This window comes from Orbicella franksi, chromosome 3 (assembly GCF_964199315.1).
Source record: "Orbicella franksi chromosome 3, jaOrbFran1.1, whole genome shotgun sequence".
Taxonomy (NCBI): domain Eukaryota; kingdom Metazoa; phylum Cnidaria; class Anthozoa; order Scleractinia; family Merulinidae; genus Orbicella; species Orbicella franksi.
In genome coordinates this window covers 22,117,501-22,134,025 of record NC_138147.1, presented here as the reverse complement: position 1 = coordinate 22,134,025, position 16,525 = coordinate 22,117,501, and the positions used below count along the sequence as shown (strand labels likewise).

The window sequence follows — 16,525 nt, the reverse complement described above, 5'->3', positions numbered from 1 at the left end:
GAATTAATGGATGAGATAACAAAAGCCCTTGATGAAGAAAAATATGCAGTTTCTATTTTTCTTGATTTAAGTAAAGCATTTGACACAGTCAGTCACTCTATTTTGTTATCCAAACTTGACTCATATGGTATTCGAAGCATTGAAAATCAGTGGTTTAAGTCTTACTTGACCAACAGGAAACAAAAGGTATTTGTTAATGGTATCGAGTCTAGTTCTCTTTTAATAAGCTCAGGTGTACCACAAGGGTCGATTTTAGGTCCTTTTCTTTTTCTAATTTATATTAATGATATTGTTAAATCAACCAACTACTTCTCCGTAAGACTATTTGCTGATGACACTTCTTTAACTGCGACTGGTAAAGATTTAGGCGTACTTTTACATAGAATAAACTCTGAATTGCCTGCTCTTTATGAATGGTTATGCTCAAACAGATTAACCTTGAATTTAAGTAAGACAAAATACCTGGTTTTTCAACCACGACAAAAAAGAAATTATAATTTACATATCCAGGCTCTTAAACTAGCAGACTGGTACCTAGAACAGTCTTCCACTGTTAAATATTTAGGACTCATTATTGATTGCTCACTGTCTTAGCACGACCATATTGATTATATAAGTAATAAAATTAGCAAAAGTGTAAATGTTATTGCAAAACTAAAACCCTATGTGACATCCCAATCCCTAACAAGTATTTATTATGCACTTATATATCCCTATTTAACTTATGGTTGCGTACTGTGGGGTAATAATTACAAGGCTCCATTGTCACAATTGGTGAGACTACAAAACAGAGCTATTAGAATAATCAACAATGTGCCACTTCGTGAACATATTACTCCCCATTATGTAAACCTTGGTCTTATTAAGCTTCCTGACATTGTTAAATTATATACCTGCCAGCTATTTTATGACCACTTAATTGATGGAAAACCATCTAATTACACCTTATCTCTGGTATCTGAGCAACATAACTATGTTACTCGAAGTGCATCCCTACAACACTTAAATCCCAGTTTCTCCAGGATAAATATAAGGAAATTTTGTCCCTCTGTTATTGGATGTTACTATTAGAATGACCTTCCTTTATCTATACGTAACTTAGCGACTAGAAAACGTTTTAAAAAAGCACTCTTCCAGTATTATTTTGCTCAGTATTAATTAACTCATACCTCTTCCTCTCCTATGTTAAGTTAACTTTTTTACCCTAATTATTATTGTCAATTAAACAAGGGCATCTAATTAGCTTGCTACATTTGTGCCCTTTTCCATTTCTCCTCTTACTTGTCTACTTCATATTTATCTTTGTAATTTTAGAATGAAATAAATAAATAAAACGAAATGAAAAATTAAAACAACCTTCACACAATCACGTATTCCTTTATTTCCAACACATGCCCTTTATTTCAGGTTGGCAAACAACCCTTACTGACCCAAAAAATATCAAACTCGGAGTGCATTTCTTTAAGAAAATCCAAGATTGGATTCTTAAATCCAAAAGAATCCGAAAACGGATTTTGCGTTTCTTTACTACACAGATCAATCCAGGATCTCTTGAATTATAGTGCATCCAAGGAACGGAAGAATCCACTCCCAGTGTGGATTCTTCAGTTCCTTTGACGCACCATGATCCGAGAGATCTTGGATTGATCTGTGTAGTAAAGAAACACAAAATCCGTTTTCAGATTCTTTCAGATTTAAGTATCCAATCTTGGATTTTCTTAAAGAAACACACCGTCTGTGTCATTTTAAGGCACTCAATGTTCTTGTATACATTACAATCACATTAATTAGCTCTCACTTACTCATGACATAACACACAACACAATCTGATATTGGTTAGCCTCACAAAGCAGAAACCATCAAAGCTCTTAAAAAAACAATTTACATACATACTTTATTTGTCATGGAGGTCATTAAATGGCAGCTAAAAAGCTGATGCCAAACTACAAACTAAAGTATAACTACAAAATTTGGATGTGAAGAGAAAAGAAAAAGCACCTTTTAATTTGTAACCCAAACAAATCCTTACAAAAGCATACTCCATCATGTTATGTGAGAGTAAAAAAAATTAGTCACTGTGATCAAAAAAAGTTCCTTGTGAAAGCTTGAGTAAAAAGGTTCTTGATGCAATGTGGGCAAAAATAACCTCTTCCCCGGGTTTCCCATCCTCGTACCCTGAGTCTTTGTTCCCCTTGACCAGCAGTCGGGAAACGGGCGACACTTGAAAGATAAAGTTACATCGTGCCTATCAAAAATTCTCCATTGAAAAATTCATAATGTAAATGATACACCTTTAGGTTCAGAGGTTGAATAAAACAAAGTAAAATTTTGTTTAAAAGCATTGGAAGAAGTTTTCATTGCATGATTTTAATTTTTAAGGCCTTAAATGGTTTAATTGACTGGGATTTTAATTTTTGTAGTTTTAAAGACATTCATGGGTATAATACGAGAAGTAAAGACAACATTTGTAAGCCTCCATCCCGTCGCTCCTGGGGACAAAAGCGTTTTATTTACAATGCCATTAAGGAATGGAACACTTTACCCGATGAAGTTAGGAACAGTATCAGTATTTTTAATTTTAAAAGTCGAATTAGGGGTATTTCTTAATTTTTAATTATCATTTTCTTTTTTTTACTGTTTTCTATATTTCTATTAGTACAATGGTTAAATGTTATTATTATTTTTAATCTACTATTTCTTTAGCTTTTGCAATTTTATTTTTGCTGGGCCCCACTGAAAACCACATGTATGTGAAGTGGGCTCCCTGTTGAAAGATCTTTATTATTATTATTATTATTATTATTATTATTATTATTATTATTATTATTATTATTATTATTATTATTATTATCATCGTCCTCACGTAATGTTTGCTTAGAGTCCTTAGGGCCGAGACCAAACCATCGTCCTGGGGCACTAGGGGAAAGCCAGTTTTTAACTTGATAGAACCCTCCTCAAAATGTGTGCTGTACCTAGCAGGGTTATCTTTTGTAGTTCACTGATGCTTAATTGGCCGGGAATTCTTCCAAGATAAGTTTCTAGTCCCTTTTTGATAGCTCCAAGTGCTCCAATGATAACTGGTGTCATTTCTGTTCTCATGCCCCACATTCGGCTTGTTTCGATTTCCAAGTCCTTATATTTGGATAGTTTTTCACTGACTTTCACGGATGTGTTTCTGTCTGATGGTACTGCCATGTCAATAAATTTACAGGTTTTCGTTTTGTGGTCTTTAATCACTATATCGGGTCTGTTGGCTGTTATTTTCCTGTCTGTGTGTATTGGCATGTCCCATAATATCGTGATATCCTCGTTTTCTGTAACTGTTTGCGGCTCATGGTCATACCACTTTTCTGATGTCTTTATATTATAGTTGTGACAGACTTTCCAATGTATATACGTGGCTGCTTTATCATGTCTGTGGGTATATTCTGTTTTCGCAAGTTCAGGACACCCAGACACGATATGGTCAATTGTTTCGTCGTATTTGTTACACATTCTGCATAGGGGGCTAGTACCGTCTTTGATAATGCTGGCGTGGTATGATCTGGTAGCTAGGCTTTGGTCTTGGGCTGCGATTATGAATCCTTCCGTTTCTGCCTTCAGTCCACTGCTTTTGAGCCACTGGTTGGTTTTGTGGTGGTCAACATCTGCTTCCTTTATTCTCTTTGGGTATCTTCCATGTAGGGCTTTGTCCTCCCACTGCTTTGTTAATTTTTCTTGGGTCTTATTTCGTGCCATTTGTTTGGTTCTCTTTGCATATTTGGTGGTTGTTTCTTCTGCTTGTTTATCTGGTATTGTTAGGTCTAGTTCTTGTTTGAATTGTTCTGCTTGCCTTTGTATAGAGTACAATTTCTTTCTGCCATCATGTTCTTGCACTAGTTCGATTAGGGCATCATCAGTGTTCTTTAGGTATGTATCGAGCCCTATCGTGGTTGTTTTGTAGGAGGCTTCTAATTGGCTTCACTTACATGGCATATCATTGAAAAAACAACTGGCAAATGTAGCGCTGTCAAGATGGTTATTTCTGGTAATCAGCTGTGTTTTCATCGCTAGTACATAAGGTTTGTTTTGTTTACCCCTAAAATTATGGTAAAAGCTTACCTGCTACTCTTTGTGACCTCTTGTAACTGTTGTTACTGGACAGGCCTAGGAACAACAGCATTGTTTGCTGCCATTTCATCATGAAAACTGAACAACTGAACGACAAAACATTTACATTTGCAGAGTACTGACGAATGTCATGACATTTAGCAGAAAGCCCATGAAAAATCAGTCATGCTTTGAAATTCGAAAGGTACCAGTCAGCGTTAACTAAATAAAGCACATGTAGATCTATAACAGTGCACTGTTTATTTTTTTCATCTATTATTTTCTTATCAGATTAGCTTACCAGATTAGGTCACCATAAATGCATTTTTTTTAGACTCCTGAGCATTTGCAAGCAGTAATAAGTGCCCTTACAGGCAGTAAATTTTACCAGTTACCGCCTGATAAGGAGAACCCTGCCTTAGGTCACAAAAAGAAGTAAGTAAAAAGCTGGATTAGTGTCAACAGCTGGAGGAAGGTTGAGGAAAGAAGAACAAATAAGAAGAGAAAGGTCAATGATGCAAGAACAAGCAACCAAAAGGCACAGAAGAAAACACAGTACTAAAGATTACACAAAGAAGTTAAATCCAGTTTTAGGTATGATAAGAGAGAATGGGCAAATAATATTGCTCAGAAGCAGAAGATGCAGTGACAGAAGGACAAATAAAGGGAGCCTACGAGGCTACAAGAAAATTGTGCAATGCCCAGGCCAAAACAAGTTGACATGATAAACAGTAAGGGAGGCAGATTATTGACCAAAGAAGATGAAGTACATGAAAGATGGCAAGAACACTTCATGGAGGTGTTAAATAGGCCTCACCCAGTAATGACAGTTGAGATCATGGAAGATGATGACATCAATGAAGAGATTGAAGAAGGACCAATCACCAAGCTAAAAACCAACAATGTAAGATTTCAAGGACATGAAAAGTGCTGAAGCAGCTGGTATCAACAACATTACAGTGGAGATGATGAAAGCTGATATTAATATGACAGTCGATGCCTTGCATGACATCTTCAGATTAATCTGGGAAGAAAAGAGAATCGGCCTATATATCCATTATACCTGCTGTGGCCAAAATCTTTGAAAAAATTTACCTATGACCAACTATATAATTATCTAAACGTAAATGATTTATTAACCAGTTGCCAGTCTGGCTTTCGCTCTCTACACAGTACGCTCACTGCCTTGTTGGAGACAAGCAACAACTGGTGTGTCAATGTTGACAAAGGTCTTCTCAATGGTGTAATTTTCATTGATTTAAAGGCCTTTAACACTATAGATCATAAAATAATCTTGCAAAAACTTGCTAAATATGAGGTGGATCAAGATGCCTGAAATCATTTAAGTCTTACCCAACGAATCGTCTGCAACGATGCAACGTAAACAATCACCTTTCCAGTGCAAGCCCTTTAAACTGCGGAGTTCCCCAAGGATAAATAATTGGTTTTCTACTCTTTTTGATGTATATTAATGACTTACCAAATTACTTGAATGTATGCTGATGACACAAATGTTACTTTTGCTGCATCTAACATGATTGGTCTTGAGACCCAAATCAATACTGAACTGACAAGCATTAATGTCTGGCTCAGAGCTAACAAGTTAAGCCCCACTGTTGCTAAAACTGAGTTTATGGTCATTACCTCATGTCAAAAATTGCAGTCTTTGAATGACAATATTAATGTAGATGGCACCAAAATAAACCAAATTAATCATCATAACAAAGCTCTCGGACTAAACATAGATGAAAACCTATCCTGGAAGGAGCACATAGCTACACGCATTTTGAAAAAAGTCGCTTTCAGTATCGGTGCACTTAGGCGAGTCAGATCTTTTATTTCCATGCAGACTGCTATTAAAATATACAATGGTCTTACTGAACCACATTTTGATTACTGCAGTGTTGTTTGGGATGGCTTGTGTCGACAGCTGAGTGAGAAAATTCAAAAACTACGAAATCGCACTACCAAAGTAATTACTAAATCAAGTTATGATATGAACTCCAGCTATCTTCTCAACTCGCTTAGCTGGGATAACTTATCAGTTAGAAGGGCGCAGCAAAAGGCAAATTTAATGTACAAATGCATTAATGTGCTTCCCCCAGTTTATCTTTGTAACGTGTTCACTCCGAGCACTTTGTCCTTTGATCTTCACAACGCAAGACAAAAATTGCATTTACCGAAACCAAAACTGACTACCTGAAGTGTAGCTTCAGTTACAGTGGAGCTTCTCTATGGAACAATCTTGCAGAGGAACTTTGCTCTACAAAATCTCTAGACATCTTCAAGAGAAGCATTAATAAATGGTTCTCTGCATTGGACTCCCACATGACAAATATGTAAACCAGTAAATAGAAAGTTTTACATGTGATGTATTTCTTTTGTCTATTATTGTCATACTGATAAATTATTATTACTGTGTATTAAATAAAGTTTTCATTCATTTTTCAATCATTTACATTCGTTCATTCGTTCGTTCACTTGTTCATTACAGGATACATACAGGATGAGTCTTATTAGTTAAATTGCCCAAGAAAGGAGATCTGTCCAACTGTGGCAACTGGAGAGGAATTACATTGATGCCTACCACTGCTAGGGTGATGGGAAAAGTAATTATCAAGAGAATATCTAGTGGAGTTGATAAAAAACTAGGGAAAGAGCAAGTAGGTCTCAGAAGAGATAAAATCCCATTGGTGCAGATGTTTTAAGAAACATTATTGAGCAGCCAGTTGAATGGAATGCAAGCCTGCATATTTGCTTCATTGACTACAAAAAAGTTTTCAACAGTGTCCACAGGGAGACCCTGTGGAGGATCATGAACTTATATGGTATTCCACCCAAAATTATTAGGATAGTATAGGGAATGTACAGAGGAAGCCAGTGTACAGTAGTCGATGGAGGAGGAAAGACTGACTGGTTTGACATTAAGTCAATTGTCCCGCAAGGGTGCATAACTCCAGGGTTTCTTTTTTGCTTGTCATTGATTGGGTGATGGGGAAGGGGCTTGTGGAAAGAAATACTAGGATTAGGTGGAGGTTTACTGCGAAATTAGAAGGTCTTGATTTTGCTGATGATCTTGCACTGTTATCAAGTACAAGAAGGCAGCTCCAGTTGAAGAATGATTGCTTATTTAATGCCAGTCAAGGAATAGGTCTAAAGATTACCATTGCCTAAATGAAAAGTATGAGATTCAATGCTGTAACCGATGAGAAAGTTATGGAAATGGAGAAGAAATTGAAGACCTAAACAGTTTTGTCTATTTGGGAGCTAAAGTTACTACCTCTGGTGGAGCAGATGATGACATCATATACAGACTGAGTAGAGAAAGAGCAGTGTTTGGTAAACTGATGAATATCTGGAAAAGCAGACAACTGAGTAAGAGTACTAAGATAAGGATATTCAAGTCCAATGTAATAGCTGTGTTGCTGTATGGATGTAAATCATGGAGGGTGATAAAGGGGGATGAAGCCAAACTAGAAACTTTCCAGCACAAGTGCCGCATACACTTTTAGAAATCTATTGGCCTATGTGAGTGTCAAATGAAGAGGTGCGCAAGAGAGCTAACATGGGAACTATCAGTAGACAAGTAAGGAGAAGGAGGTGACATGGATTGAACACATGCTGCAAATGGATAACAGTGCCATGTGTTGCACTGATGTGGGCACCGAAAGGAAAACGCAACAGAGGAAGACCCAGAGAAGCATGGCACAGGACAGTAGAGAAAGAACAAATGGCAATGGGTTACCATTCTTGGTTAGAGGCAAGCCTGGCGGTGGCTGGCAGAGTGTCTTAGTTGAAGACGTAACATTTCTGGCCCCACTCTCCATATGGAGAAGCATAACTGATGATCTTCTCTCAATAAATATACCTCCTAGCAAACCAAACCTAGGAAAAGGATAATGACCAAAAGAGCTGGAAAGCAGGGATGGAACTAGGAGTTTTTGGTCTGGGTCCTGGGACCCGCATATCTGGCCAAATAAGTGTCCCTAGCATTTTTTGTGGGTCTCAATAATTTTACAGAGGGCATCTCTTCCTTTGAAAGCCAATATGTCGTTTGCATTTGCTTGGTTAAAGACTCCTCATCCAGTCCGCTTGCATTGTCACTTGCTGCTTTGTAACGCTGCCGTTGTTGCAATACCTTAGCTGTACTTTTGAGATCAACCTGTGGCATGTGACAAACAAGTGCGTCCTTCTTTCCAGCTTTTAAACAATCCTTACAAATCATAAATAAATCGCCTCCGGTACCTCTTGTCTGCAGCAAGTGAAATTCCTTCAGCCATTTATCAAAAAAAAAAATTCCCATGTCTACCAGCCATTGTCATTACATCGGCCTAAAAATATACCAGTTTTATCCACTTGAATACACAACACATGTTTCTTCGACTGAGAAATCAATTCAAAATGGCAGATGCTTATGCAAGTGTCCCGAATGTACAATTGTCACCAGTCTCCAACTCTGCCAAATCCAATATGGCAACCACGATATTCCGAATTTTGCGACTGCGATTGCGATCTGCTCAACTTTTGCTTCGTTTCTCAAACAACAAAAGCTAACTGACTTGTCAAAGCTAATGTAATAAGTTCTCTAAGTAGGCTCTTGCATCCTAGGACACACAAAAATTTTGAAAATGCATTTTTGAGGATGTTTTTTATTAAAAATGCACAATTTCTGCGATAACGATATCCCTGGAAAGAAATAGTAAAAGGACGGTAACTGTGTAAAATGTTCTATTTATACCTGAGAATGACCAAATCTTCCAGAAGGTTTCTTGCCTCTGATGTTGGGACAACTCCACGTCATGGTCACCATGTCTAACACCCACACATCGTTAAACCTAATAAACGTAAAATAAAAAACATATTGAAGAGAATGGTCCCAGTGACATATCACAAACTACTTACCAACCTAACTTGCTCAAGCCGCACTGGGGAATATTGACCCTCAGTAGTTTTTGTATGGGCCTTGCTGTGTTCAGTCCATACTGCCACTACCTTAGCCCAATATTCCCCTGTCAGCCCTGGCATCATTATATTGTTGCAGCATTTTGATAGTGCAACTCACTCACTGGAAGATATCCTGGTGGCAGTGGAAAGGTACATGAAGACTTGGCTCGGAAAGATTTAAGATAATACAAGGAGATGTATCCATATAAATACAAGTGCACACATCTCTGCATGTAAGTGGTGACAGATGTGCATTTGGAACTTACAGGATGATTGGCTTGAATGAAGAGAGAACGGAGGGTGAGGATAGAATGTGTGAGGGAAGGGGTTGGTAGGAAGAAAAGTTAAGGAGATTGAAAAAAGAATGAAGTCCAAACCCTTTTTTGTTTGTGCAAAAAGTTTCAGTCCCTGAATACAAGTCTCAATTAAGTAGGGCTGTTCACAGAGTAATACTGTCTTCTCACTGAAAAGTTTCTTGGAATCGATACTGGGATACTCATTTGAAGAGGTTTCCTTCGTCAAAACCAAAGAAATTATGGGTGGCTAGTTATGAATGAGAACACTGCTGAGCTTTGAAATTTGTTTATGTTTTAGGTAAATGCAACAAGATATTTTTATTTGTTAGTTTCAAATGCAACTTGATACTTTTGTTTATTCATGCACGAGTGGTTGTAATTAACACTGACAAATCAGTGACTCTTGTTCACCAATCAGAATAAACAAACACGAAGCCAATATAGCGGCATGTCCAGAAACTTTGACTTGCCATAAATGTTTGTACTGCATAGCCACAGTAACATTTCAATTTCGCACTAAAAAATGGAGAAGTGGCACTACGTGAAAAAAAATGGCATCTTCAGTCACATCACACGACATATAAACAGCCGCATGGAAACATAGTGTATAGCACTAATGATGCTAGAATGCATGCATCTTCCATGTTGGGTTCTACCATAACAAAACCACTCAGCATTTGTGTGTGATTCCATATGCTATCTATTTAATTTGTGCAGGTGTCTAGATAAAATTGGTTTTGTTCTAAACAGAATAGTACCACAAGGAGAGCAAGGGGTTACCTGAAACAAATATATAGCTTTGCAATATTCACAACCAACTGGCGTAGGTGGAACATGTTTTACGTAGACTACACAAGTACCTTTCTCACCCTACCCCCACCACTTCCCTCCCTCTAGACTAATTAATTAATTGAAGTTAATTAAACCAACATTAAAGTTTACACCTTATTCAATATTGTCTTAGCACCTTAGTTCCACATGGTCAGCCCTTTAGAGACAGCATAGTTTTAGAGCATCTGTATTTGAATTTTTTACTTTCCCAGCACAAGGATCTACCTTTCAGGTAAAGCTATTTGATCATTCTATTTGTATGTATTTTTTTCCTTTTGAGTTTTCATCAAGTTTTATTTGGCTTTGTTTAATTTCAACACCTCAAATATGATCAGAATGTTGTTTATATTAAAATTTGCTTCAAATCATTTAATGTACTTTTATTTTCCTAATTAAATACTACCTTGGAAATATTTGTATTGTTGTGTTAATTCCAGATTAACATAATTTAAATAAGTTTAATTAACTCTCAAACAACTTGACCCTGCAATGATTATTATGCGGGATGCCTGAGCCAGGCGTTGTCAAAGTTTCAGTCGAGTTTCTTTTATCTTCTTCTTCTTTGTAGTCTCCCATATCCTGCAGGACCGTGTGGTCTTTGTGTTTGTTTGGCGTGGAAGTATGTGAGTTGAAATCATGTCGGGCCGAAGGAAAATACTATTAACCATACTATTAACTATACTATAATAGTAATACTATAATAGTATTTTTACTATAATAGTAAAAATACTATTAACCATAAATTTGCGTCAAAAGCTCCCATCACCTCAAGATTTCGCCATGAGTATGCTCGATAGCTGCCCTAACCATCGCTTTCCTACATCACTGAATGAGAGGGAATTTAAGTTTGCAAATGTCGCATATATTTTTGGTAGCGAGACCCACCGCGAAGGCAGCTGCTGAGTGGGACTTTAAGCTCACAAGTCTCACATATATTTTTCATTGCGACCCATCACAAAGCCCAACGAATTTACCAAAGGTGGAAAATAGCCATAAATATCCTTGAGAAGCTCCCATCTCCTCTCAGTTTTACCTATATAGAGGGCATGTTTGATAGCCAGCAAGTCCAAAAAACACCATCAGCGTCAACCCATCACACAGCCTTGAAGCAAGTGTAAATATGTTGTAAGCAATAAAAAGCATAACATTTTTAGAGCTTTCCAGCCTGGTGCAAACAAATGTAATCTTACACTCATAATGAAATGTCCGACAAAATTCCAACCAAAGACGTTCAAGGTCTTGACATTTTGGAAGGGTAAGGGCTCAAAATAACAGCTGGTCAACGGACAATGTCCAGCCAGAATGGTGACTTGACCAGCCAAAAAATTCACCCGCCGGTCATGTTGACTGGTCATGTCATGTTGAGACAGTCATGTTGTTCACTCTTGAATGAACAATCAAATCCCCAACTGTAAATCTTAGATTTTTAATCTCTTTTTTATTTTGGCCTCTCACAAGCCTCTCACAACACCAACCAAAATCAATCACTTGCTGTTTGTTATGCATTCAAGATCGATAGGATTCCCAGTTGAATGGTTGGGGTTATCCGTTTCGAAAAAATAACATTCAGCCGTTTGAACAACTGCTGCAATCCATTTGAAAAAAATTTTCATCTTTTAGGATGGCAGAGGTTTTCAAATCAGAATTCAAAAGTATTTAGTTTTTCAAACAGCAGAGGTTTTCCGTAGGCAAAGAATCTGATCAGATTCAGCTTTTCATGACGCCTTAGATTTGCCCAACTGTCACACTTTTGCCACAGGACACCTCTCTTTGTTGGCATACACTGTATACACATGCATTTCAAAGGTATTGCTCTACAGATGTCAAGATATTTGTCATTTCTTTCACTTTCACTGCACAAAAATCAACGAACAAGTCACCAAAACAAAACTTTTCACTCAATTGTCAAGTTGTTTCCAGCTTAGACACTATGGGACTCTGCGACATCAAAACACGCATTTTGCAGTCTGCTTCGTTTCCATCAAGTCATAAAATGTAACTTTGAGCACGAAACCAGTATCCAATTTAGAACCAACCGATAAGTTACTGTTACAAAACCGACGAAATTATGAACCAACAAAAAAGCCAAAGGCCTTTATATCAGTATCTGTATCTGTAAAGTTATTTTGTTTGCGAATAATATTTGAGACTCTCTCAACTCATTGCTTGGTAACATATACCGAATGATAGTCATTAGTTTTTCGTGAGCAAAACCTCTCTCTAATACGACTACAACAGAGTTTAGATTTTTTATGGCTTACATTTTAGAACTTAATTTTAGTCACATCATTAAGAAACTTCCCAACACTTGCTGTGCAACTGTAGCCGCATTTGTAGTAATGTGATGATTATTTTGTTGTGTGTTTGCACAGGGGAGAATCGAGGAAACAGGAAGTTCTTCTTCGGCTATATTTTTTTACCCAGTTATTTCTGAAGCCCAAAATTAGGATGGTGATGCTGATGCATGTTTGGTTTCTTTTACGTTTTGACGAACCGAAATACTTTGTAGAACATCAAAACAACAGCTCATGGATTTCAATACACCGATAAAAAAATTCATCATATATGCATCCGTTCAATACTTTTTCTTTGGCAGGTGGCAAGAATTCCACTCACAGCATGCCACTTCATTGAGCTGCTGAGCCCTGCCAAGGCTATCTGTGGTTAGTTTTAAGCTTTTCTTTGTAGTAGGCCAATTTTTAAACGGTCTAGCAACGACTGGAACAAACAAATTATATCTCTGAGTTTAATCAGGCCAACATTACTTAATTTTTTTTTTTTTTTAATATTTTGATGGGTCAGAAACGAGACGTCACTGAGCTAAAATTACTTTGGCCGGTCAACATGACCGGCCACCGTCCGAAAATTATTTTGAGCCCTGAGGGTGCTTCTCCCCCCAAGGAATTCTGATTTTTCACAGTTACATAGGAGAATATGCCTCCTAAGCTCTCTAGGGGCTCGCACCTTCATTGCTCACTGGATTTGTCTGCATTGAAAGTCTGGCTACAGTCCTGAAATCTCACACTTGTGATTCAGAAAAATTTCAGGTATATACCAAGACATAAACACAGCCTAACCTCAGCTGTCTTTGAGCTCCTCCAAAGACTACCATTTTGCATCCTATGGTGCATGCTCCATGTCCAGCTCTCTTACAAGGTCTGGGTCCATTTAGGTTAACAGCTGGGGAACTCCAGGACTGACTGATGACATTGAATATATACAGGTCATCAAAAAATTTTGCAGCAGAATTAATTCCCGTCCTTGCAGGCTGACACCAGCCACCAAATATGACCATATCTCTGTTGTCATAAGCCACAACAGTCGCACATTCTTTAGGTGGTGGAGGGGAACCAGAAGTTCGAGGCCTCATCCAGCGTTTTTCTATTAAATCCAGCAAATATAGATCATTAAAAGCCGTATTTGACGACGAACATCCTCCATATATGTACATTTTAGTTCCTATGATACAGCAGCCATGGGAGAATCGTGGTGAAGGTGACACCCTCGTTTTAGTAGTCACTGTTCGAATTCGTAAATTACCAGTTCTTACAGCTTCTCGAAAATCTTGTACCCGTTGTCTGGATATTCTGGAGATCAAACAATACCACAAACGACATACACATTTGGCCTCAAAAAAGTCTCCATATGGTGACAAATAAGACATGATTTTCTCTACAATCTCATTAGGAAGGCGGGAAAAATGACATTCTGGTTCGGCAAACGCTTGTGTGTTATCATACGTCATGGTGTCCGCCATCGCAATGATGTAAATCTTCAAATGGCATAATTCAACCCAGGAGCCATTGGTTCGCGTTGTCCGCTGACTCGTCAAATAGTTACATTTGTAAACATTTTTACCGTTGCGGTTGGGTCCTATGTGGCAGACATGTCCTCTGACGTAATGTGATATACGGAGCCAATCATATCATGCGTTCTATCTAATAACACGCAGCATAAGACTGGTAACTAAACTCCGTTGCAGTTCGGTCTTCGAACAAAATTGATTTTTCGATGGGTAGCGTACGGAGGCAGTATTTGACTTTGTATGTCTTTACTCTGAACCAGAGTGACTCTAAACGTAAATATACAGCGACTATTTGCAAGAATTACATTTACCACACAAGATTTCTAACGGAAATTGACCGCTTAGTGTATTTTCAGTTTCAAATTGAACATGAAAGTTCGATCGAAGATTTAAGGTGGCTGAACACGGTTTTTGATACCTCTGTTTCATTCACCTTTTTCTCTAAAACCCATGATCTCTCGGTCGCCAAAAATGGCAGCAAGCAAGTTAACAACACGAACTTTGGTTTTTTGATGGTTAAGCTGACGTATGTACCGTTGCCATGGCAACATGAAAAATATAAATTATGCATGCAATTTTTGACTGACTCGTTCTTTTCACGATTGCTGTTTGAGTATAATGTGATAGTTTGAGATAGTTGCATACATAATTAATGTATGGCGCTGTACGGAAATCGTACCTGGAGGTTAGCCGAGTGCTCTTAAAGAAACCTCTGAAAGGAACCAATAGCTTTTCGCAAACCTGCTGAGACAGGTTATGTTGAACACTATTTCAGTTTTTGTTTTTAGAAAGAAATATCACCGAATCTCCGATATAAGACTCGTTACCCTTAAAATTACTCGTTATGGTTATCGGACAGAGCACTGACTGCTAATGAGATTTGCATTCCTGGTATCGGCTGGAACTAGCTACAACGGGAGCCTGTTATTAACCGGGAGAAACGATGAAATGAAAGCAGAAGGTTGAAATTTAAGAATTCAGTGATACCTCAACAACCTATCACTTGTTTCGGTTGGAGAATCTTAGAGGGATTTATTATGTTCATTGATTTATAGCTCTATTGTTAGTCCTCGTTTGTAGGCACACCCCTCAGGAATTTAGCATTGAACATGGAATGAAACTTACGTCGGATACTGATATGGGTATTCCTTTTTTTTTTTCAAGTCTGTGGATCTCGCCATAACATTGCAAAGTGAAGAACTCGACCAATGTTTTACCAACACAGACCTCATGCTAGTTCAGTAACATAATTCAGTTATGACAAAGAAGATTACAAATCTTTTTTTTTTTATTTATGGCTAGACTGGAATTTATACAACTGGTGTTTTCATGAGCAGGTATAATTACCATTATCACTATCAACTGGAATCTTACAGATCTTTCTACGCACGGGCGAACCAAAACAATCTGACTTGTGACCTTGAATTAATTGGCTCGAATTATCTGCAATGCTCACGGATGATACAAACGGTTGCTTTATCCAAACATTTTCGAAAATTATATTTTAGGGCTTGTTTTTAGCCTGTGTTGTAAAACCACTATAATCTTGAGATTTGTATTGTTACAAAGGCAAAATAACCAAAGTTAGAATTAGTTTGAGAAATTCTATTTTTGACAGGTAAATGCCTTTTGGACATACTAATATAATACTTATCATTGCATTTACAGTGGTGCACGTCTAACACAGGCCAGCAAACTAATTTTTTTTCATCATTTTTTGACACGTTTTCAACAACGTTCTTATGGCTTCCATTCAAACCTGGCAAATCCAAAATTAAGAAAAGAAATGTGAGAGGTGGAGTTGTCGACTGATCAACAGGTTACATGATGCTTGATACTTTCACCATACCTAGTTCATGCATTTTGATTAGCTTATTTAAACCAAGGAAGGTGGCCACAGTTAGTCATGCACGACTGTGACTGGGTTCTTATCACAAAGATGAAAAGTTCTGTCACTCTTTTGTCCCTTAAGGTCATTCCTCAGTATTGCATTGCGCATCCCTACTGCGCATAATTTTACGCGTGATTAGCGCGCGCGCATTGAAAAATGGCGGCTTTTTCTTTACAGCTGGACCTCGCCATAGAGGTAAATCGTCATTTTCTCGCAAACGAGTATGGTGACCTATCATTTTTTTCTGTTGTTTTCAATTGAGTAATAAATTTCTCTGTGTAAAATAAATATGGACCAATTCTCAGTGTAGAGCAAAAAGCAATCGTCGGAAAGGTGAATTTAGCAAGCAATCGTAACTACGATCATGGTGCTATTATAAGGGTTTATATGGGTATAAACAAGGTACTTTTGCTCCTAAACGAACATGGGGACCCCTCGTTTTTATTTCAAAATTTAAGTTCCTATAATATAAACAATCGATAGGCAAAGTTTCACAAAAATCTCAGTGCAGGTTCTATTTCAGCGGAATGACCTTAAATCTAGATCCAACAAACTATTCACAGACAACACAGTGATTTGTGGTTCATTTAGTAAAAAAAAAAGTAATGACATATTTTCTTCAATGTAGAACAATCAAAACAATTTCAGACTCATCCTCTATTTACTTAA

General features: G+C 37.5%; 1 protein-coding gene and 1 long non-coding RNA gene across 2 annotated transcripts in view; both read right to left on the bottom strand.

Moving 5' to 3' along the window:
- Positions 1 to 14,532, bottom strand: part of LOC145482691 (F-box only protein 42-like) — a 32,184-nt gene extending 17,652 nt beyond the window's left edge. The window contains exons 1-2 of the mRNA XM_081461331.1: positions 13,238 to 14,532; positions 8,828 to 8,924 (exon numbers count right to left, since the gene is read on the bottom strand). Of these exons, the coding sequence (XP_081317457.1) occupies positions 8,828 to 8,924; positions 13,238 to 13,917 (777 nt within the window). The 5' untranslated portion in view covers positions 13,918 to 14,532. The remainder of the gene's footprint in view (positions 1 to 8,827; positions 8,925 to 13,237) is intronic.
- Positions 14,533 to 15,646: 1,114 nt separating this feature from the next.
- LOC145483112 (uncharacterized) overlaps positions 15,647 to 16,525 on the bottom strand; it is a 2,545-nt gene continuing 1,666 nt past the window's right edge. Inside the window, exons 1-2 of the long non-coding RNA XR_014048878.1 lie at positions 16,389 to 16,525; positions 15,647 to 15,931 (exon numbers count right to left, since the gene is read on the bottom strand). The exon at positions 16,389 to 16,525 is cut by the window's right edge and continues 1,666 nt beyond it. This is a non-coding gene — a long non-coding RNA (uncharacterized LOC145483112). The remainder of the gene's footprint in view (positions 15,932 to 16,388) is intronic.